Below are 24,423 nucleotides of genomic sequence, written 5' to 3'. Positions count from 1 at the left end.
CTCTTTTATGTCTTCAGAAACTGCCTTGAAACCTCTCGTGAATCAGGCGCTCAGACCTACATTAAAGGTGTCACACACTCCGTGTTATTCATCTTACATTACTGTAATATGAGTCATCGGTGTTCGTCAGCGATGATGATTTTATTCTGACACTCCTAAACTCCAGTAAGCTCCCCGAGGCGTATGGAGGAGCTGTTGGACAGGCAGGATTATGGGATGTTGGTGTAAAGCCTCTGCCTTTTCTGCTCCAAGAAAAAACCCCTCCTCCTCCTCCTCCCTTTTTCTTATAAACAGATGTCAGCCATGGGCTGAAGTTTATGTATGCACATATTTGCACACACTTGTGTTGAACTCAAGTTTTTACAGAGAGCGTTCTCAATGAGGAACAAGTAAAGTGACTGGATTAACATTTCAGTGTCTCGGCTTTAAAGATAATTATAGGATACTCTGTGAAAATGAAGCTTGGTGCAGAAAAAAAACAGAACGTCAGATTGATCAACAGAATGACAGGACCCAAAAATACCCCTGAGCTTGACCTTTTGACCTCACTATTGATACCCATCAGTGAATCAGTGAGGAGTTCAACAAAAAAGATGCAGTAATACCAACATATCTGTTGGCCCGCTCATCCAGACCTCCAGCAATCAGTGCGAGTGTGTTACAAATGGTTTGACCCACTTTGCCTGGGATCACTCTCGTCCACGTGTGTTTTCTGTTCCCTGTGAAAGTGAAGGCAGCCCATAAACACCATGTAGCGTCTTCCGAGCTGTAGGGTGTAACTTTTAAATATAAACAAATGTCATATGAGTTCACGGAATACTGAATTAGATTCTCTCTGGGTTCCTCGATAAAGCACAGTTGTGTTTTTGTGTCTGTGGTGATCACGACTGATGCAAGCTTTAGGTTAAGGCAAAGATGTCAAACTGGTGGCTTGTGGGCCACATGCGGCCTGCCAATGGATTAAATGCGGCCCGCCACTTAATATCATGTTGCAGCCCTTTAAACACAGAATAATAACAGAATATCATAGAAATATTTTTTTAAATAGTAATAATAAGACACTTGTTTGTAATTATAGCATTATTAAATGTATTACATTCAATATTCAATGACATATAAGCTTGTTTGATTTTTAAATTACACCTGTGACTTTATTTTAGATTTATTTAATCATAAAATGGACCTTGCATCATAAATACGTTTTTATTGAGACATACACATCATTCCGTATCAAAACAAACTCTTTTAATTTGAAAGGTTGTGAAATATCATGATGAATGACTGTTGTGTTGTTATTTTAAGCTCAGTTTGCTCACAGGAGCAGTTGTTTTTCCACAATTTGTTTCTCTACATCGCCCCCTCTTGACCAGTGTCATTTGAGTTTGACATTTTATCTGAAACACGAGTGAGTTACGAACACAAATGTTGACAAATGCCTGAGGTGTGAGGTTAACCTACGGTTTGTGGTGCTTTGGGCGACAGAAGTCACACACTGGAGCTTTAATGTGGTGCTCAAACATGTGATTCAATTATTGATATTTTTTGTCTCAGAGTGACTTACTCAGCGAAACACATGACCAAAGTGCTGCATGAGACTTTCAGGGCTATTTATAGCAAAATCACATTGTGTGGACAAAAATACATTTATGCAACACAGTTGGAGTTTCCTGTTCCTTATGCTGGCCATTGCTGTGCACAATCTGATTCCGTGTGGTGTGTAGTGTGCTTAAATGTGTCGCTGCAAGTAGGTTAGGTCTAAAGATCAACATCAGTAGATCGATTTTGGACTCTTTAAATCCGATCACAAGAGCAGTGTTCAACTCCAAGTAAATTATATCAAAAAATGCAAGAATCTGGTTGCTCATTGAGCGCAGTGATAGTGAGGATAATTCTATTTTGGTATCCAAGAGAGAGCAGCTGAGGAAAAATCAGTCAGGAATAAAATAGTTAGTGAAACACGCATTGTCAAAGAAAATATATGTGATAATTGAGAGGCAATCCTCTTCTAGCACACACTCAATGCTGCATCACAGACTGTACAGAATTAACAGAGAAAGAGATGAGTCACAGAAGTCGATTAATACCCTCATGGCCACTTTATTAGGTACACAGGACCCATGATAAAGTGGCAGACGAGGCACTTGATGTGCTCTTCTGCTGGTGTAATCCATCTGCTTCAATCTTTGACATATGGTTTTCTTAATACCTAAAATGTGATGTTTTTTATTTTTGAGTTGCTGTGATCTTTCTATAATTTCAAACCAGCCACTCTCCTCTGACCTCTGGCACTAACTAGGCATTTTTGTCTTTTATCCTGCTGAGTATTTTCTCTCATTTTTAGTTTTTTTGGACCATTCTCTGTAAACCTGAAAGATGCTTGTGTGTAAAAATTCAAGTAAATGAGCATTTTCTGAACTGAGTTAATCTGGCACCAATAGAAATAGTAATTCAAATGACTTGGTTGGTTGTTAGACCATGTCTACATTCTGAAATGCATTGTGTTGCTGTCATGTGATCGGCTGATTAGATATTTGAATCAACAAGCTGTGGAACAGGTGTACCTAATAAAGTGGTGGGTTAAAAAAGAAAACCCAATCATTTACTGTATTTACTCACTTTATCAAAGTCTGGCTGACCCACTTACCCAGACTTATTATGTAAGGTATATGTAAATAGTTACTGTGAAGTGACAGCTTCATTATTCCAGACCCTGACAGACGATGCTGCCTCACATATGAGCAGTGCAAGTTGTTACTCTGCGTTCGGTCCAGAGTCCATATTACACAACTGATGGTTAACCTACAATGTGACAGCAGCCTCTCAGGTTGCTGCCACTGGCTTCTGCGACCCCGTTTTTCACAGTCAAGCTGTGCCAGAAGTGGCCCACATACAGCAATACAGTGAGTTTGACAAAGCGTCAGGCGTGTGAAACTGTGCCCCAGTTTCTCCTTCCTTCCTGTGCATTCTACAGTATCTCTGGCATTTAGCCACTTTTAGAGACCACTCTCACTTTTCCTGGGCATAACAGGATCCATCAGGATTGTGATGTTGTTTATGTCGTTGTTGTTTCCCAGACAGGTGCCACGTAAGACGCCAAGTGGAGACACGTGACATGCTGCCAGGAGGGCCACTGTTATTTTCCTGAAACATACTTCCTTGATAACAGAATCAAACATGGTAGATGGACAGAAATGGAGCAGCTCTGAAAGAAATACTGCCAATAAATAAAACTACACATTCAATAAAAATGTCAGTAATTTAAGTCAAGTATTAAATTATTACCATCAAATATACTTCACATGTACTTATGTTAATAAAGGTATCTATGCTGCCTTACTTCTCTTTACTCCTCTTTCTTTTTACAGCCTCTGATGTCACATCCTAATGATCTTCACCATGGTCACAAAGGGAATAACACACAGTGGTTTCTATTTCAGGGGAGAGAAGAGACAGTGAATCATTGCTTTTTTCATCATCATCATCATCAGCAGCAGCAGCAGCAGCAGCATCAGCTTTGCTGTCATCAGGGTAAAAGCTTTAAACGTAACATTTTTTTTTTTAATCACTTCAGGTTCATTTATTGTTTTATTTTGGATATTTATGTGTGAGGTTTCCAGGTTTAAAAATGTTAAAATGCAGATAATCAATACATATGTATGTATACAAAAGCAGTACCTATGCCACTATAGTAATGTTGCCTAATGTCCCTGAAAACAATATGTTGATCATTTTAATAATCAATGAATTGTTCTACTTTGGGAAACAACAGCATAAACCCTAACTACTACTAACCCCTAAACTCTGTCTGATATACAGTATATATAAAAACTGGTATCTAGCAATCCCCTGTACATGAATTTTTTTTAAAAACTCATGCGTCAAATAAAGACAAATTGCACAACTCAGTGTACACTTTTGCAAACAGTGTGCCAGTGAACAAGCTCCATTCTTACCATATTCTCAGATGCCTCCACTTAGCAGGGGACAGGTGTGTCACACAAGCTTAAACAAACATAGATGATTATATATTCCCAAAAATAAAAACAGAAATAACCAAAACTGGTGTGTTCACGTAGGACCCCCATACGTAAAAGAATGACTTGTAAACTCGGTTTCCAGGGGGCTAAAAACTCGACTGTTCCAAACATCTACCAAAGAGACACCAATCTCACTCTCTCCACTGTGAAAATGCCATAAAAATAAACAAAAATGTCATAACACTGACACCTGAGGTGATGAATGGACTGCTGTCCTTTCTGTCTGCGCTGTGGCATCAATTCACGGCATGAAACCAGAGACGTTGACACCCAAATGGTGAGATCAGGCCAAGTGTAATTCTGGTCCTGGTCCAGTGGTGATATCATTTTTCTGCGGAGGAGATTGTGGCGCTACGACAACCTTGAGTCCAAGGGTCTGTTCTCTGTGCAATGTACTGTAGAATGAAAAATTAATATCGATCTATAGCGGCGAGTAACCTGTATGCACGTATACTGAGATGAACTGTAATGTATAATTCAAACGGCTTCTCTTAACAGGCTCATACTGGGCAGTCGTGTGTTACTCAGTGATATATCCCTCTAATGTTATTCATGTAGCCAGTAGTGTAAGGGATTACAATTTACAGAACAGTAATTATATTACAATTACCTGCGTTGTAATGTAACAAAGTACAAATACTTTGTAACTGTACTTAAGTACAAAATTCATGTATCTGTACTTTACTTTGTTATTTATTTTTCTAGCAACTTTTACTTTTACTCCACTACATTTCCTCTAATTATCAGAAGAAGAAGAGTTAGTAATGGTCTGTTTACACTACAGTTATCACCCATTCACACATCTTTCATATCTATTTACACACTGTAACATAAGTGTCTTGCTCAAGGACACAGATTTGCAGGGCCAGGAACTGAACCCACGACCCACCACCACTGAGCCACCATGGCTCTATCCTAACTCCTCACTTTTTAAAAAATATTTTTACTTCTAAAATTTAAGTAGATTTTATATCAGAAACTTACTTGTTGATACTTAAGTACAGTAAATGTCATATACTTTAAGACTTTTACTAATATAATATTATAAAAAGTGACTTTTACCACAGTCATTTTCTGGTAACATACTTGTACTTTATACAAGTCTGACAATTACTAAGCAAAGTAATGCTGAGTTATGACTAGATCACAATTTACGACTTTGATGACATGTTTGTGCAGAAGGTCGTGTCCGGTCAAATTGTAAGGAATATGCATATTCTTTGAGAGGCTGCCATGTTTGCAGTCAAGCCACTTGTTGAACATCACTTTTGTCGTATGACTTGTGAAGCAACAATTTAACTTTTTAAGGCGGGCTAAGCCAACTATGTCAATGGCAATGCACTGTAGACATAAAAACAATAATGTGATTCAATTCACATATTTACACACTCATACTCGCTGTATACGAGTCAAACGCCCTGCGCGTGTGATCACTTTCACAGTATGTTTTGTTTCAGTGAGTCAAGCTGCAGCCCAGAGTGCAAAGTAGGTTACACAAGTACAGTTTTCGACATGAGTGATCTTATCTGCTGCCTCTGCATGTGAGCAGTGCAAGCTGTAACAGCAAAACAGCTGTGTGGTTGGGTTTGACCCCCCGCCCCCCCCACACACACACACACCCCACACCCCTTTTTTTTTTTTTTCGACAATGACCCTCTTGTCAATATTAGCCAGGGAGCTGCTGTGACCTTTCTTACTAACTTACAAACTGGCCTGTGTGTTGGACACGGATGCTTAATGCATTTCCCCCCTGAAGGACTATTATACAATGTAACGCTGGTCAGGGATTTGTATCTGTGTCAGCGTGTGTGTGTGTGTGTGTGTGTATGTCTCTGCTTTGGCTGCTTCGCCAAATATCCAAGTGTTCACACAGTGTGTGTTCCTGTTGTCAAAGTGCCACTGATTGCATCTGGATGTCAGTCCTGCAGTGGGAGCTCCTGAGTTCCTGCACTCACACAGTGTTTGGCCGTCACATGTGACTGCATGTGAGGCTTTCTCAGCATTACTTAGCAGCAGCAGCCACAGGAGGAGGAGGAGGAGGAGGAGGAGGAGGAGGAAGGAGACCTGCTCTGTTCTCAGCTGTTCAAGACAGGATTGACTGTTCTATGTGGGTGAAACTATCTGACTCCCCAATCACTACGCTTCACACTCACTCACACTGATTACTCCCCTTCCTTTTCAGCTGGCAAAGCACATGCACCGACGGCCGATAACACAAGTGATCGCTACTTATACACAGGACATGACTTTCACTGACTTCTCTGTTTGACAGTGGACACAAAACAACCATGTACACATGTATAATCCCACAGCACTTCATTACAACAACATAGCCTCTGTCAACAGTGCACACGAGCTGCTATGTTGCCCTTTAACCACATTTGTGTGCGAGAGGAGGCATGTCGCTCTGGTGCCATCTTCTGGCTTTTAAATGAATAGGAACACACACACACACACATGCTGGTTTCCATCACTTTGGAGGACATTACATTGACTTACATTCATTTCATGGAGAATTACTCTAACCTTAACCGTAATTACTACCGGCCTAATCCTATCCCTGACTCTTAACCTTAACCTAACCCTGACCTCAGCCTCACTTTACAAACCTGTATTCACCTGAAAAAGCCCTTTAAAGTTGTGAGGAATGTCCAAAATGTCCCCACAAGGTCAACATATCCCTTCAAAGACAGGTTTGTACAAGATATACATTCAGAACCTCTTATACCACTTTAGCCTCCACATGACTGGTAAATAGTTTGCTTATTTTTATTGTAATAATAATAATATGAGGGTCTGGGCATTAGTTATTTGAGATAATACTTTATATCAAAAGCCAATCAAGACATGAGGAATTCAACCCATACTCTATTTTCTCTTTATTCTGGATTAAAGGGACTTTAACTGTCAGATTTTATAGAGTAATATACGTAATGGGAAAGTGTGCATTTAGTGAATCCTAAAAAGTTAACGGTTACCCAGAGTTTACTGTGTGCAACATTGTGGCAGCAGTGTCATTTCACCACGTGAGTTTGTGACTGTCATTATCAACACTGGTGTGAAACGCAGCATCAGCTCTTCCTGGTCCATAGTTGAGTCCCATACTGGCAGAAAGAGCAGCTACAACCTAACACGTTATCATATGAAGGAATATTAGTACGAGCAGCGGACGACTGTGACTCCTGCCCCAGTGTTTAAGAAAGCACGTGAAGATAAAATGCTGCTGCTCATGTTTTGGCATGAGATACAGTAACAGAGCAGCTATGTCAGGAATTTCAAAACTGGCATCTGCCTGGACCAGCTGTCATTGTACACACAGGTCTGATCGCTGGCTCTAATGCCCTGTTCTGTCATCACTGTCATATTTTATCAGCAATAAACATGTATTCCTAAAAATGAACCACAAGAATAAAAGCTTCGAAAATACATCAGAAGATGTGTCATGAAAATGATTCACAATATAAATCATGACAAGGGCAAATGTGTGCATCTTATTTCTGGAAATGACTGATACTGTGGTCATGTGTTTTATTGATCCATCACAGAAATGCATCAAGTAACGTTATAGTGGCACATTTTTATTTTTTTTTACACCTTGAATCACAAGGTCTTGAAGGACTTTGGTCCCTGGAAAGTGCTGCGTCTGGTGTGAGATGTTCCTGAGCCACAAGTCAGCAAGACGGACTGACATGCACAGGTGACTTCTGCTTCTCTGCAGGTATGGGGTTGAATAATATTATTATTATCATCGTTATTTTTGTTTTGGATTTCACAAACAGATGAAGTGTTTTAGACGATGTAACTTCTGGTTTTCCTTCCCTGAGTGAGTTTATGGAATTAGAATATAGAACAAATTTGTGTTTACATTTTGATCTTTGTGACTTTTTTTCTTTTCTTTTTGGAGAGTAGGTTATGCCATTTAGAAGCAACAACAACAACAAAATATACATATTTATATATTTTACACACACAGAGACAGAGAGGTTTAACTTTGGCTTGTCTGAGTTTAGATGCTCATAAACATTAACAGAGTCATATGACCATCAGCATGACAGTCTATCATATAATCAAACTGAGTTAGACCTCAGCTGTAATTCTACGGGGAAAGGTGAATTCATAAAAAATGCTCTGCTCCCTCTTTCAGCTACTGTTTGAGGCGTCACTATGGAGACTTTTCACCTGAGGAAGACTCAGTCGCTGAAGAGTCTTTCTTCGACTAAGGAGGGGTCAGGGGTCATGCCAAACCTCACCTCCTGGAGCAGGAAGTCTGTGTCTCAGCTGGTGCAACAGTAAGTTTGTTTTACATCCTTGGAATATGGCTGAGGTTTTTTGTGAAGTGTATGATTTTCAAGTCTGTGTGGATACCGAAATCTGACACTCAAGTCCGATTTTCAAATAGTCCCCAATTGCTCATTTTTTAACTGGACACTCTTAATTGACCCCAGCCACTGGAGAAAGCTTCACATCCAGTGTTCTCCTAGTGCCGGTCCCGAGGCCATCCAGCATAAAAACCTCTGACAAATCAAATATGTGGATCATCCACTTTGGTGCCCCCTAGAGAGGGAGAAGCCAAAAGAAAAAAAGAAATCAATTTGTGAGGCAGTAAATGTATGTTCAATCAATAAATACAGTTGTTAAAGGATATGTTTAGCTGTACAAACAATTATAAATAACAGAAGTCTATTTTGCTGTTTCTGTGCTGTTTCCAAATGCTGCCCTGCCCAGCTGATCCTTTAGTTTATGTCACTGAGAGCACTGTCAATTCATTTGCTTATAAATGTGCTTCAACAGGTATCAAAGCTGTGCTGACCTGAGGTGCATTGAAAAAGTGGAGCATACAATCCAGGTAATGCACATTTCATTTTAAAATAATCATTTTAACATGGTTGAAATTTAACATAGAAACCATTTTCTGCTGTTGCCTGTAGCAGGCGTCAGACAACTGTGTGGAGGGTCGGTGGGGGAGGCGCGAGAGCAGTGGGAGTGTGAGCCTCTGGGGATCGAGAAGAAGCTCCTATCTGGCCAGGAGTCGCTCCATGGACGTCCTCCCTCAGAGAGAGTCTGCGGGCACCAGAGCTCTGTGCGCTCTGTTTGAGTCCAAGACTAATCTCGTGCAGCAGAGTGTCCACCACAGCAGCTCCAACCTGGAGTTAATAAGAGGAGACTGCCCCCTGCAGGACCTGAGAAGTCATAACACTCCATTAAAGAATACTACTATTCAGGTAGGCAACATTATGTCATATCATATCATATCATATCATATTATATTATATTATATTATATTATATTATATTATATTATATTATATTAAAAAAAACGTTATTAATCCCTCCAGGAAGATCCCCCCAGGTAATTCAGTTGTCAGTAGTGCAGCATTATAATTGGATCCAGCACACATGAAAAAGTTGAAAATATAAATAGGACACAAAGAACATGACCTGTATAAACTTGAACTCAGTGATCATTGATGCTTTCCAGATTATAGTGTGACAGAAACCTAAGAAAACCAACAAAGACAAAATTATTTAATGGCAAAATTATTACACAACATACTATTACCATTTTTGCCAAACTGCTGCTGTACGGTTGTCCTGGCACGCATCTCTCTACATTTGAGTGAACAGATTTTGGAAACAGACACTACGGAAATACTACATTCAGCTCTTATAAAAGTATAACAGTTCAACATTCTAACGAGTTTGATGAACAATACTACGTCTGTGTCAACTCTTAAAGGTCCAGTGTGTAAGAATCAGTGACATCTAAGTAAAACTGCAGAGTGTAACAAATGGAAAAGTGTTTTTTGGGTGGAGCCAAAGTAAACCTCTGCTTAAAAACACTAAATGCACTCTGAGGCTGGTTTTCGAGGGTGATAAAAACCAGTTATACTTAAATGTATGGCTGGTATATTACATTTCTGCCAATAAGCCCAACTAAATGTTATACAACAGTCCTTGAAATAATCCAGTTGCACCTTAACTTTTACCTGAAGTAACACAAAACTGTTCATCAATGCCATATTTACCGTTATTCACTTTGAATCTACAAAAGAGTGAGCCGTAACTGTCTTCATGACTCTATATGCTCTCGATCCACAGGGAACAACCCAGGTGGAGAGAGGAAAGTCCATGAACCGGCTCCAAGAGTCTAACGACAAAACATCCAGATACCCACACGGTGAGTAATGGTCATGTTACTACTCACTGGGAACACACTGAGATGTGATAGGGCAGGTGGGATTTGTGCCACTGCTCCTTCAAAGGCATGAGGTCACTGTTGTACTTTGGTGTCACAGCTCATAGTTAATAATACTTGTGAAATCAAACATCATATGATTTGCCTGTATTCCTGCCCATTCTCAGTTTTTTTACTGATGAACTTTTTACACATAACGTATGAGCTGAGATATGAACGTGGACATTAGCCCTCTCACATGCGATATGAACACATGAACCTATATTAAGTTCCCACTGAGCAAAAGGTATTTGAAGTGTCACCACGCAAATCCTGACAGAGGAGAGTAAAGAGTAACCTCCATGTTCTTTGGCCCTGGGATGCATCATCAATCAGCTAAATAAAGACCAGGATGTATGAGTGTAAATACATAACTATGCATGAGGGACACATGCTTAAGATAGGAGCGAGGCTGTCACTGATGGCTCTGACAGTGACGCAGACCTGGAGCCATGATGCATCTCTGTCTTGGATCTGATGTGTGACACAGACAGGAATGACCGCACACATCTACAGGACACCGGTTTACTAATGCTGATCACAGCATACGAACCAAAACAACATTATTTCTTTGTTTATTCTGATAAAAGCATGTTTTTTGTTTTTTTTAAATATAAATGTTTACATATGAGACATTCTTATTACCCAGATTCAAAAACGCTTACAAATGAAAAGAACACACAGTAACACAGTTTTAGTTCCTTAAAAAAGGTTTCTCAGTATGAATGTTATTGGTATATACAAACTGATGTGATATATTATATAATCTTTTTTATTAAAGACCATACACATGAACAGTTGTACCAATTCTATAAACAGTAAACACACTTCCTCTTCCATGTGCAGATTTCTTTAATTTAGCACTCCTCTCAGATTAAAGCTATTTCCTTTATGTTGTATGTGGATTCAGGTTATTCTTTTTCTCTTTGTATATTATTCTTCTATGTAACAGGGCATTTGTAGGTGTGACCTCGGACGTTTACACAGTAACTTATAATAACTGTATAATATTAAGACAAATAATGTCTTTATCTGACTTCAGTGGACCAGTTTATTGAAGTAGGGCCTTTCGTGTGTTCCTGTTCCTGTGCTTTTTTTGTCTTACCCCACCAAACACCAGTGACATACATATTATAGGTCCCACCCAGTGCCTGTTATAGTGGGTGACAATGTAGCGATGGGAATGGGAGGTGGAGGGGTGCCCCAGTCCTTGGGTGACTAACGGGGGTGATTGCAGCAGCAGCCGCCAGCACACCCTCCCAAAAATAGCCAACGTCTTCCGCTGAGGCAGTGGGCGCTGATAAAAATCAGCTGTCGCTGAGGCCACAGGACCAGAAAGAGTTCAGTCGCAGAGAAGAGGCAGGCAGCTGTATCACACATCACACAGGCCCAAACACAGCGGACATACACCGGGCAGGGAGTGACAACAACGCTTAGTGAGTATCATGAGGATTCATGTTATTGATATGGAGAAACGCTGCTTTACTACACTGTTTTATAGTATTATAATAATAATAATAATGATAATACAATGTGGTTTGATAAGTATTTTTTGCGTGAAGGAAGATCTGAAAATAAATGACATGAATGACAACTTATTTTCATACTATACAGTCCAGGTCTGCTATTGATTAACTATTGATAACTTAATTGACATTTGATTCACAGTTTTTATAGCAGTCGTAACAAAATGACCAAAGTGTTCTAATAGATAAATAGTATAAAAGTATAAATAAATAGTGTATAACATTTGAAATCGTATATGGTTGATTTATTAAATTAAAAATGTAATAAAACATAATTTGCAGAGTGAGACTAAAATATTGGCACATGAGTAAACAGTTAATTGTTTAAACTAATCTGTTTGATGTTGATGTTTGACACATTAATTGACCAGTTATCCCACTGTTTCCAATCTAAGATCATTGAAATACTGAGTGTGACTGCACTGCTTACATAGGCTATAAAAAAACAAAAGAACCCCCCCAAATATGTCTTTTATTGTCTGTGTACTGTTTGGGGGGTCTGAGACCCTCCAGTATGAGCTACCTTTTGGCGTGCAGGTTTTCATTACTGTCTGTGAATGTGGCTACAATTGACAACAGCTGATGGTGGTGAAGATGGTGGTGGTGACGAGCAAATACCAACTGCATCTCACCATCATTTTTACAGCTGCCAGCAGCCCAAAAACGCCCTCACATTGCTGTGCTGCTAATAGCTCTTCTCCATTCCCGGAGAATTCACCCACATCAAAGAGACGTCAGAATATAAAAGTCTGTGATTCCGTTTTGATTTGAAACAACTATTGATATTGTTGTGTGTGTGTGTGTGTGGCAGTGTCGCTGGTTACTGGTGAAGTTGGTGAAGTTTAGAGGGCGTGGACGTGTGCTGCACTGATTCTTTCTGCTCATCCAGCTATGAAAAATGCTTTAAGTCTGGACTCGTGAGAGGCGCCAGCTCGCGGGTGCATCCTTTTGTCCTGTGTGGGCTTAGTGCATAAAAAGGAGAGATGTGCTCAAATCTGGCCATTAGTTACAGCTGGGTGGCTCGTGACCTCCAGCCATTTTGTTCACTGTGCTGTAGGTGTCCAAACAACCTCTGAAGATATTACATCTACTATATTCAACATATATGTATATGTATAAAAAAAATCAAAATGGCCGACTTAATGTTGCGTTCAGGTCATGGTTCCGATAGACTTTTTTGTTTGTCTCGGGCTATAACATCTTCCCACCAAGTTTCGGGAAATTCGGTGGAACTCAATTTTGTCTCTGTTGAGTTCCTCTGTGTTCACCTTAGCAACCTTAGCCCGGACCCTGAGCAACACACAGGTTGTTTTTCTTCAGAGTTCTTATGCACGTTAACCCCCTGAAAAATGACCGCAATGACACCGAATATTAATAATCTGAAGGATAACAATGGGTTCCTTTTTGGCCCCTAGCATTCGTGCTTGGGCCCTAATAAACCTGATTTGTTTAGGTTAGACCAATTAAGTCTAATCAAATGGTACAACGTTAAGGCAACCTGTTAACAACCTGTTAAGGCAAGAAAAAAAAAAACAGGCTCAAAGATCTGCCTTGGCTGGTTGGGGGTGAAAGGGGACAGAAAGGAGAGATGAGACAGTCAAACAATACGATAAGTATGTTAAAATAAAGGCAACAAAAGAGAGGGGGAACATGACAAAATAACAATAAATATATATTCAACATGGACTCACTTGGTTTAAAAAATTACAAACTGTATGGTAGCGACATTCAACCACAGGCTATAGCTGAGCTCATCTCCATGTTTTTAGTGGGTCAGGCTGTCGCATTCCTTTAGTCAGGAGTTGATGGTTTGATGGCAGGGAGCTCACATAAACAATGTGCAAACAATCTCTTTCACCCCAGCTGAGCTTGCAGTTGTTGTTTTTTTTGTGTTTTTTTTTTTTCCCCACTCTCTTCTTGGCGTCACAGTGTCCTGGGCAGCAGGCCAGCTGTGAGGGTCGGTTTGTCGCGTCAGCTCCCAGGGTCAAAGCCATCGTAAACATATCGATTTGTTACCATTGTTTAATTTTTTTAGCACGGCGAATCAAAGTGTGTGTTCGCCGTGCTACTCGAAGCCACTGCTAAGGTGCCAGACTGCAGCGGATGAAATTGTTTCCACAAGTCGACAGTGATAAGAAAGGTTCCAATATCACTATAAATACACGCACTAAGAGCATCACTATAAATACACACACACACACACACACACAGTTATTGCTGACAGTCCACAGGTTATTTTACTACCCTTATTGTGGTCTCTGTGAGTAAACTATTTGTTATATGGTTATTTTGGATTTACTTTGACTTTTTGTTTTTTTCAATTACAGGTGATAAAACCAGTCTGTCAGTGACTAAGGGGGGCTCCCCAACAAGACAAACCAGAGACAAAATATCTACTTCCTCCTCCGTGAGAGAGAGATCCGCTCTCTATCTGTCACGAGCAACAGCTATCGACTCCACAGGAGGCTCAACACAGCCAGTGAGTTCTTGAAATTCCTCTCATTCCTCTGCACACACCGAGGTCAAGGGCTTCGGTAGAGAATGACCACTATGCTCCATCACAACAGAGCAACTCAACAAAACACAGATAATCTATTGCACTCAGACTGGTGCAAAAATAATACGTCTATACAGAAAAGTGATGAACCAAAGTGTACAAAAAGAAACTGCAAATTATATATAACCTTTTTTCAACAGGAGTTCATCAGTGTTCCAGCAAAAAGATCTAAAAACACAAAGGTATTGTACTGTTTTCATGCCTTCTGTTGTTAACTGTGTGCTGTGGTTGTTCACCATTTTGCTTTGCTTGCATTGAAAACCTTTGACCCCCTCACAATGTTGTGGTACACAGGAATCAACAAAACAATAAAATGACACAACTTTCTGCTGCTTTTAGAAAAATTTTACTCCTTTGAATATTATAGTAAAACTATAAATCTGACGTTAATTGAGTCAGATTAGCTGACCACAAAACTAAAACACAAGTTTTTAATAAATACTAATGTACATTTATGTGACTGCCTCCTCTAAATAATATAATTTTAAATAGTATATATACTTTTAATTTCCCAGCGGGAACCTCCCAAAGGGATTAATAAAGTCGTCTGTCTGTCTACTTACATACTGCCATAGAAGACTTTAGCTCAGTAACCCATTAAAATAACCGGAATTTAAAATGAAATGATAGTCCTGAATTTCACTGTTTAATCCATATGATTTTATAAACACTGATCATTTGTCTAGTTATGAAGAGCTTATATTTTCTACAGGTATGAATATTGCACTTGCATTCATCTACAGTGCACAGGTGTTTCATATTATGTCTTTAAAGAGGTTTTCTTTTATATTAACGCAATAATCTGTCAGTTTTGCGTTTGCTGCCCCAAGTGGCCAATTAAAAAAAAAAGTAGGTTTAAATAAATGACAAATAAATTGGTTGAGCTTATGTTATCAAAGCCACTCAGTCCACTCAGAGCACAGGCTGGGTGTTTGGAGGACATCTGCCTACTAACAGCTATGAAGTGTTTCATTAACCCTGGTGTGACTGTGACGTGATAGCATGGTGGTGACAGGATGGTTTGCGATGAAAGACATCAAGCCAGCACAGAGAAAGGTAAAGTATGGCTTCAAATGTTCAATGCATGCCATTCTATCATTTGCATGTGCAATCATTAATACTTAATACTCAAAACTGAATCCTGACAATATTACTCCCATCTGTTTTTTTGTATTTCAAGATGGCTGACGCAGCCAGGAAAGTCACAGTTACACAATCTTCTCTTGAGGAAGATGACCTGCCTCTCCCTCCACCTCCCCCTGTGCCACCCAGACCCCTGGATTATGAGGGGCCTCCAGCATTAGGTAGCCTCCCCGTGCTCCCACCCAAGGAAACCTTCTCCACGTTCTACCACGAACGGCAGAAGAGTGAACTGAAGAGGCTCTTCAAACATATCCATCCAGACCTGCGGGCAAATCTCGATGATGCTGTGGATGATGAGATAATGAATGCCATGCAGCCAGACAACACAAGCGCAGCAGATGCAGCTTATCAGGGTGAGGTCCAGTCCATGAGGTGGATTTTTGAAAACTGGAATCTGGACAATATTGGAGATCCTCATGCAACCAAGAAGATTCTGGATGATGAGGAGTTAAAAGGTGGAGATGTCAGAAGCACGTCTTCCAGGTTTGAGCATATTACCAGCGTCCAACAAGGGCCTGCTCTGAGACAGACTTCTGTCTGTGGTGATGTGAGAACATCAACATGGCTGTTTGAGACCCAGCCCATGGATTCTCTAAATAAATCCATAAGAGAAGAAGGTGAGCTGGTTGAGGCAGTACTGAAAGAACCCATCCAGCCAGGAGATGTGTCAGGGACTCGGCTGCTTTTTGAGTCCAAATCACTGAGTGACTTGGGACGCTGCAACTCCATAGAAGATCATAGCTTCCTGAAACTTAAATCTGAGCTCCAGGAACAAAAAGGAGACACCCAGAAGACTCTGAAACTCTTCCAGGCAGAACCTTGCTGTGCTATCAGAGACAACAGCGGCAATATGCATGAAATCAAATCCATCTGCCGGGAAGAGATCAACAGCAGCAACATCAGCACTGCCCGTTGGCTTTTTGAAACACAGCCCTTGGATGTGATTAATAAGGGATCTGATGGAGTGAAAGTCATTCGGGGTATATCACTGGAAGAGGGGCAACGAGGAGGAGTTGACCAAAAGAAATGGATGTTTGAGACTCAGCCATTTGACACGATACAAGAGGGTGTTGGAGTGGACAAGTTTGAAGGAACGGTGGCTGAATGCACGGGAGAGGCGGATGTTGTAAACAAGAGGAAGTTTTTTGAGATGCAGCCACTGGCAGCAGTGAAAGGAGAGTCTTCAGCGATGGGAGACCTCATTGGGGGAGATGTCAAGACTTCCCTGTGGCTGTTTGAAACTCAACCCATAGAGACACTAAATGATACTTATGAAGTCGGACGTCTGAAGAAAATTACCCTTTCTGCTGATGAACAAGGAGAAGTAAAAGGCAGAAAGCAAATGTTTGAGAGCTGCAGTATTAACGAAAAAGCCCAATTCAAAAACCAAGAGATTGAAAAGGGTGATGTAAAGGGATTCAAACATCTCTTTGAAACGATTCCTTTGAGCAAAATCGTTCATTCTGATGAGGAGATCATTGAGAAGGAAAATGCCACTGCAGCAGACAAAGCAATGTTTGGGGCAACTCATCTATATGCAATAAAGGACAGCTCTGGAAACCTCCATAAGGTCACAACAGTCAGCCGGGAAGAAATCATCAAAGGGAAGGTAAAAAACTACAAGTGGATGTTTGAGACCAAGCCTTTAGATGGACTTGCAGAGGAAAAAGAAAATGTTGAGGTAATCAAAGGCATCACCAGGCAGGAGGATATAAAGGGTGATGTCAAAATGGCAGCATGGCTCTTTGAAACACAGACCATAGAGGGGATTCATTCCAAGTTCAACATGACAGAGCAAACTGCCTCTGAGGAAGAGGAGTCTCGTAAAGGTGATGTGAAGGCTTGTAAATGGTTATTTGAAACACAACCAATGGATGTTTTGTATGACAAATCAGAAAAAGTGAAAGATAAAGAAACAACTGACATGGCCAATGTCAAGTCCATGACTTGGCTTTTTGAATCGCAGCCTTTTGATAGCATCCGAGATGGAGAGGAGTGCAATTTGAAGCTCTGCAGCACCACACAAGATTCTGTGAAACCAGAGGTTGGTGTTCAAACAGTCAAACATCTCTTTGAAACAGAAACCCTGGATAAAATAAGAAAAGATACTAATTCAGAACAAGACATGAGATACGTTAGCCAGGTGGACTTTCAGTCAGGAGATGTTTCACGAGTCAAAGAACTCTTTGAATCCCATTCACTTGATGAAATAGGAACCGAAATGGCGACACCATCGGATGGCCATATCCAGAGTGAACAAACTGAAAAAGGTTCAGTACATAAATATACTTGGATGTTTGAGAACTGTCCCATGAACCTGATCAATAAAGACACTGATGACGCAAGCACTCAAAGAGTGAGTAGTGCTGAAAGTGGTGATGTCCCGAACAAGAAGTTTGTATTTGAAACCTCTTCACTGGACAAAATCCACAATGAACCTCTTGAGCTTAACCTTGTCCCTGCAGAACAGACTGTGAGCAATGTAGACGTGAAATCCAGCACCATGATGTTTGAGTCACTGCCACTATACGCCATCAGAGACAAAGAGGGGCAGTTTCATGAGGTTACAACTGTGAAAAAAGAGGAAGTAATGAGTGGTGACGTAAGAGGAGCAAGGTGGATGTTTGAAACCAAACCACTTGATGCCATCAAGGCCGAGAATGAAGTTTATGTGATCCGAGCTGTCACACAAGAAGATGTCAAAAAAGGAGATGTCCAGTCGGCCAGATGGAAGTTTGAGACGCAACCTTTGGACTCCCTCACCAGCCACGATGAGTCCTCTGTCAGAGCCATTGAAGACTTTGGAAGCAATACTGTGCAGCTCAATAAACAGATATTTGAATCCGAACAATCATGCAAGAACTTTGTGCGAATGGTTAGTGTCACTGATGTCCAGCGCGGTGATGTGAGGACCTCAACCTGGCTCTTTGAGAATCAATCAATTGACAGTCTGAAAGGGGAACCCCAGGAAGAAGGTCAAGTAAAAACAGTCCACAGGGAAGACAGCCAGAAAGGAGATGTGAAACGCTGCACTTGGCTGTTTGAATCTCAGCCTCTGGACAAGATCAAGGAGCCTGAGGATACCTCAAAGCAAGATGTAGAGGAGGAGCTACCAAAGTCTGACGTGAAGTGCACTACCTGGCTCTTTGAGACCACTCCATTAGACAAAATCACTGTCAACAGTGTTGCTGACAGCCTATCGTATCTATACCAAATGTCTTTTGTTCACTCCAGTGGCATCATAATAGAAGCAAACGAGAGTAGGAATGTGAACATGGTTAAATACCTGGTTGAAAGCAATGAAGGTGTGCAAATCCAGAAGGAAGAGGTTATTGGGGGAAACATAAGAAACATCATGTTGAAACTCTTACTCAAACCAACCCTAAAACCCCATGTGACTCTCCTCAGAGAGGTGGAGAAGGGAAATGTGGAAACCACTGTGGTAGAAATTCCAGTCTACCAGTCAGTCACAAGTATGGACCTCGAGAGGGATCAACAAATACAAAAGCTTGTCCAGATGATCAAGGAATTGTTTGTGGAAGACAAGGCTTTGAAAAAAGGAATCATAATGCAAGAGACTCCAGAAGGACAAGCGGAGATGTCAGTCTATTCACTCATTTGCAATTATGAAACCAAAACTGAGAGTCAAGTCATAGAGAGAGGAGATGTAAAGTCTGCAATTGGAAACCTGTTAGCTACTGCCAATAGTCAGAGGACTGCAGCGTCTTGTCGAGTGGATGAAAATGAAAAGGGAAATGTGAACTTGTATAAGAGCTGCATTGAGAAAGGAGAACTGCACTACCTGAAAAGTCTTCACACTGAGTTGTCAGAAGACGAAGTGGATCACGGCCTTGCTTCTAAAGAACAGATTGAAATCGTTCAAGGCAATGTGAAAGAGGCAAAGAGAAGTCTCTGCCACCACAAAGAACAGGTGGAGCGAACCATTTCTGATGTGCTGCCAGGGGATGTACAGAGTACAAAAAAGGTTTTTTCAGCAGAGTGCCCTTCTAGTGTTGGAAACTGTGTTTCAAAGGAAGAAATCATTTCTGGGGATGTCCTATCAGCGAAGCAACAACTTACAGTAAAGCAACAGGTCATAGTAGAAAAAGAAGAAATTGTTGCTGGGGATATTAGGGCAACAATGCAGTCATTAGAACGTGCAAAGCAGCAGAGCATGTGTGTAGAGCGGGAAATCATTAAACCTGGAACTATCTATGACATCGATTTGTCAGTCCAAGGCACCGAAGAAGAAGGAAGTACAGTACAAAAAGAGGTCATCATATCTGGAGATGTGAAAGCAGCCAAAAGATCCCTTGAAATGGCTAAGCAGCAAAGCATGCATGTGGAGCGTGACGTCATCGTTCCTGGAAACATATACAACCTAAATGTCTCAGCGGAGGAAAGCTCATCAGCAAGGATGCAATCTACGTGTTCGTCTGCCTCCAGAGGCCAGCAAATCAGGACTTGCCCAAAGGTCAGTGATGCAATAAAAGATCAAGAAAACCATGCTTCCTTTGAGGCTTGTCAACAAAGAGCAGTTGTAGTCAGTAATTGTGCATCAGAATCCCTGCAACCTTTTGTAAACTATGACTGTAATGGCCACACATCAGAAGATGAGAGAGAAGTAATCAGAGGAGATGTAAAGGCAGCTATTAGGTCTCTGCAGACTGCAGTACAAGAGCAAAGGCTCCTAGATAAAGAGGATATTGTGAGAGGTAACGTTCAATTGGCTCTGCAGTCTCTTGAGAAATCTAGTGTAAATGTGTCCAAAGGAGACTATAAGGCTGCCATGATATACAAGAACTCAGGTAGGGCTTGTTCAGAGAGGAGCAAGACTGTGCACAAGCAGTGTGTTGTGGTGCCTCTGCCTCCATCTGACACAAAATTGTCTCCTTCAATTTCAGTAACCTATGAAGAACAACCAACCATTACAACAAAGAATTCAACCCCCGACTCTGTTGCAAATGGAAGCCCAAGGTCTGAACGTGTAACCTCACCTCCACCCCTCCCTCAAAAGACTAGTGAAAAAGCACAGGAGCAGAAACCAGCGTTACCACCAAAGCCACAATGGGCAAAGTCAGTAATTGTGGAGAGACCAGTTCCCCCTGCCACCAAAGTCGACAATGGAAAAAGTGCAACGTTTCCTCCAAAACCAAGCAAACCATTCCCCGTTACAGAAAAAGTACAAGAAAACAAAATCAATGAGCAATCCTTACGTGAAACACACCAGCAAAGCTGTGTTCATGAAAAAGTACAAGATTCAAGCCAAACAAATGAAAATCTACCCATGAAGTCAAAGACTCAAGAAATGAAGACGTTAGCGAATGCAACGCCACTTTATGAGGAAACATCAGGCTGCCAGGTAACGCCCGACACTGTGGAAATGGAGAGAAATGTAATTAAAAGAATTAATGCAGCTGAGGAGATTCAAATGTGCATGAAGAGTTATGCAGAAGATGGCACACATGAAATGAGTATGAGCTTACAGGCAGCACTACAGAACTTTCAAAAAAAGGAAACTGAGAATCAAGATAGAAGAGTGCCCTCGTTATTCAAGACGGTAAAAGTAATAAATGATAGTGACAATAACTATGACAACAAAATCCCTTCCCACAAACACAAATCAAATCTCAAACACGGCAAAACTGAAGAATCACCAGTGTTGACCAGCTGCCAGGTGGATACATGCCATGTGCGGCAAGATGACCCCGATGAAAAGCATCAAAAGGTTGAAGATAAAGTTGTTATGAGAGAGAAGAAAGTACGCGAGACAGAGGATCAGCGGCGGCAGAGGCTTTCTGTTCACAAGGAGGAGATCATGAAAGGAAACGTGATGGCAGCCATGGAAATATTTGAAAATATAAGAAAACGAGAGGAACTCAAAGGAATCCTGTCTCAGGTGGAAGAGATAGAGGAGGAAACTAGCAGTGTTGACACGAAATCCCTGAAGACCCCATACGACAATGTTCCTGAATGGATTGATACACCAAGTAGAAATGTTAAGCAACGTAAAACCCAGGAAAAGAAAGCTGAAGTAGAGGCACAGGACGATGATTTAGAAAGCATCTCCTCAGTTGACACTGCATATGAAGATCTGGAAAAGGCGAGTAAGGAAATAATGAACCTGAAGCAAGAGACGTTGGCAAAACTTCTTGACATTGAAGAGGCAATTAAAAAGGCTTTGTACTCCGTTTCCAGTCTCAAGTCTGAGGCTGACATCGCAGGCCTGTCAGGACTATTTGATGAATCTTTAAAATCTGAGCAAAATCTACAGCCTGTCAACAACATCAGGAAAATAAGCATTGGGTCAAGCAAGGCCAAATCAAGTCCAACCAAAGAGACAACTAATGTGAATCAGCAAACTGTTGCAGATCCAAGTCCCTCCAAGCAAGAAGTCCCCAGACCATCGCACAATAAGCCACTTGTCAGACAATCGTCTTCGCAGTCCTCTCCATCATTCATCTCTATTCACTCCGCTGCCAGAAAGTCTACCGAACAACCAAAGTCGCCCCTTTCAACATTTAAACCAAAAACAAATGGTAGTTCCCAAAGCGGGACGCATAACGCAAGACAGGAATCTGCTGCAAATACGCCGCGCAAAGTCAGTGTGCTCGAGGTGAAAACTGTTCCAGAGCAGCCTACAGGAATCTTCGGGACGAAGACTGTCAGTGAAACATACGAAGAGACGGATGGCTTTGGCAACGTATTTGTTTCCTCCACCACTTCAACAGTTGTCACCAAACAAAATGATGCGAAATCGTCTGCTCTGTTTGAAGTAGTTGGGAGTCCGACCAGATATGAGGTCGTGACATCGCCGTTAATGCAAAGATCTGGCCGCAGCTTTGGAGACGTATTGAGCAAAGCCAAGAACGATGGGACAGTGTTTGTAACATTTAGCCAACCAAAAGAAAAGCACTAAATGTGCCTTTAATTAGACAAGTGTATTTCCTAGTCCTTTCATTTTAGGAACACAGTTATTCTGCTTGTTTGTATATGACTTTATGATAATAAGATGTTTTGTTAGTCATTATACCAATGATCTAAAATAAAAGAAATGCTGAGTTTTTATTGACATGAAGTGTCTTATAGATTTTATACTGTGCACATAATAAAAAATAAAGATATAAATATGTTGTATTGGTACCCCATTTCTTTTATTTGCTATGCCTCCAACAGTTTGAGGAAGACATTTTCTATCCCAACATGACTGTGCCTCAGTACACAAAGCAAGGACTACTATAAAGACATGGTTTAGAAGAACTCGACTGGCCCACACAGAACCCTGACCTCAACCTCCATCGAGCACCTCTGGGATGAACTGGCACACAGATTGTGAGCCAGGTCTTCTCTTCCAACATCAGTGCCAGACCTCATACATGTTCTGTGGAATGAAGGGGCACAAATTCCCATAGAAACATTTAAAAATCTTGAGGAAAGTCTTCCAAGAAGTGTGTTACAGCTGCAAAACAGAGCCCAATGCCGTACTCTATATGCACCTGTTGGTGTAATGATCAGGCATCCCAATACTTTTGTACATATAGTGTATAATTTGAACTGTTCTATGTATCCAAAACTAAAAACACGAATTAAATAAATAAATCCAATTGTAATACATTGTGGAGCATTGGCGGCACTGGTCCTGACTTGCATCATAAAAGTGTGGTTAAGCCACACTGAGCTAAATGTACCCTATTGTGCCCCTTAACATGGAAAAAAAAGACTCAGTTACCTTAATGCAAATTTGTTTTCAATATAGTTCCAGTCCACTACCAAGGAAATGTGCTCTGCCTGTTTGACACCTGTCTATCCGATGGAAAGAATGGTGGCCAATAAGCTTATCCTGCACAACAACTGTTTCTGCTGTAAACACTGTCACAAGAAGCTCAGGTGAGGCGGTTTTTTTTCATTGTAAGATAAAATGACAAATCAGAGTTTTTAACCCAAGATTTAAGAAATGAATACACTGAAATCACTCACTGACGCTGATCTAACGCGGATAAAGAATCACAAATTAATTATCACTTCAATTCAAATTTAAAATGTAGCTGTTTTGTTTTTATTTCAGCATTCACAACTATTCGTCTCTTTACGGGGAGTTCTACTGCATTACTCACTACCAACAGCTTTTTAAAAGAAAAGGAAATTATGATGAGGGATTTGGTCACAAACAGCATAAAGACCGCTGGCTTCAGATAAATAAAAGGACAGATGAACCAGATGCAGTGTCCACACTCAAATCTACAAAACCCAAGTCAAACACTGGTGATGGCCCCCGTGACATCTCTGCTAAAGTCTTAGTTACAAAGTCATCTGTGAGAGAGGCGGGGTCTAACAGCCATGCTGACATTAAGGGCAAACTGAAAATGAGCTGGCCACCAGAGACAAAGAAGACTACAGCTATAAGTAATACTACACAGAGGACATACACACCAAATATGAACGATAAGATAGTCAACTATGGCAAGGCAGAAATGCATAACATGAGCGCTGCAGAGCATCATAAAAATCAGAAGAACCAATTAGAGATGAACCACAAAGGAGAAAAGAAAGACAAGGGGGTCAAGGAACAATCAAAGGCAGCAGGGTTTAACTTGGCTCATTTGCCTGCAGAGGAACCAAATCCAACCAAAGCTGGACGCATGCAAGACGGCTTTTCTTCAGGAAAAGCTTTTACCGTCACAAATAAAAAAACTCAGCAAACTAACGATGTGCCAATCTCAAAAACCAAGGACAATCCTGTCGTTAACAAACTGGATAAAACTAAGAAAGCTGTACGGTTTTTGCCAAATGTTGACATAGCTCAGTATGACCAGCCTCAAAATGATCTGATGTCGGGAGTCAAAAAAGAGGAGAATCAGGTGAATGTTGAAATACCTGAAAATAAATTCGCTGAAGAAATTACCAACAGTTTGGACCAGGAGTCTCA

At 40.9% G+C, this 24,423-nt stretch overlaps 1 protein-coding gene across 3 annotated transcripts; it reads left to right on the top strand.

Moving 5' to 3' along the window:
• The first annotated feature begins 7,701 nt into the window (after window positions 1-7,701).
• Window positions 7,702-22,630, top strand: xirp1 (xin actin binding repeat containing 1). Of its 3 annotated transcripts, XM_058631113.1 has the most exons (9): window positions 7,702-7,755; window positions 8,182-8,326; window positions 8,829-8,883; window positions 8,966-9,259; window positions 10,136-10,214; window positions 14,125-14,276; window positions 14,495-14,536; window positions 15,535-19,971; window positions 20,402-20,490. In XM_058631113.1, exons 2-9 carry the CDS (start codon window positions 8,202-8,204, stop codon window positions 20,402-20,404), a joined length of 5,187 nt encoding a protein of 1,728 aa, XP_058487096.1. In that variant the 5' UTR covers window positions 7,702-7,755; window positions 8,182-8,201; the 3' UTR covers window positions 20,405-20,490. The 3 variants fall into 3 exon arrangements, with proteins under 3 accessions (XP_058487096.1, XP_058487080.1, XP_058487089.1); XM_058631097.1 differs by having other exon boundaries at window positions 15,535-22,630; XM_058631106.1 differs by lacking the exons at window positions 7,702-7,755; window positions 8,182-8,326; window positions 8,829-8,883; window positions 8,966-9,259; window positions 10,136-10,214 and adding an exon at window positions 11,610-11,707 and having other exon boundaries at window positions 15,535-22,630.
• The last annotated feature ends 1,793 nt before the right edge of the window (window positions 22,631-24,423 follow it).

Source organism: Solea solea, chromosome 1 (genome assembly GCF_958295425.1).
Source record: "Solea solea chromosome 1, fSolSol10.1, whole genome shotgun sequence".
Classification (NCBI taxonomy): Eukaryota; Metazoa; Chordata; class Actinopteri; order Pleuronectiformes; family Soleidae; genus Solea; species Solea solea.
The sequence above is the reverse complement of the archived record's forward strand: the minus strand, read 5'-3'. Positions and strand labels throughout refer to the sequence as shown.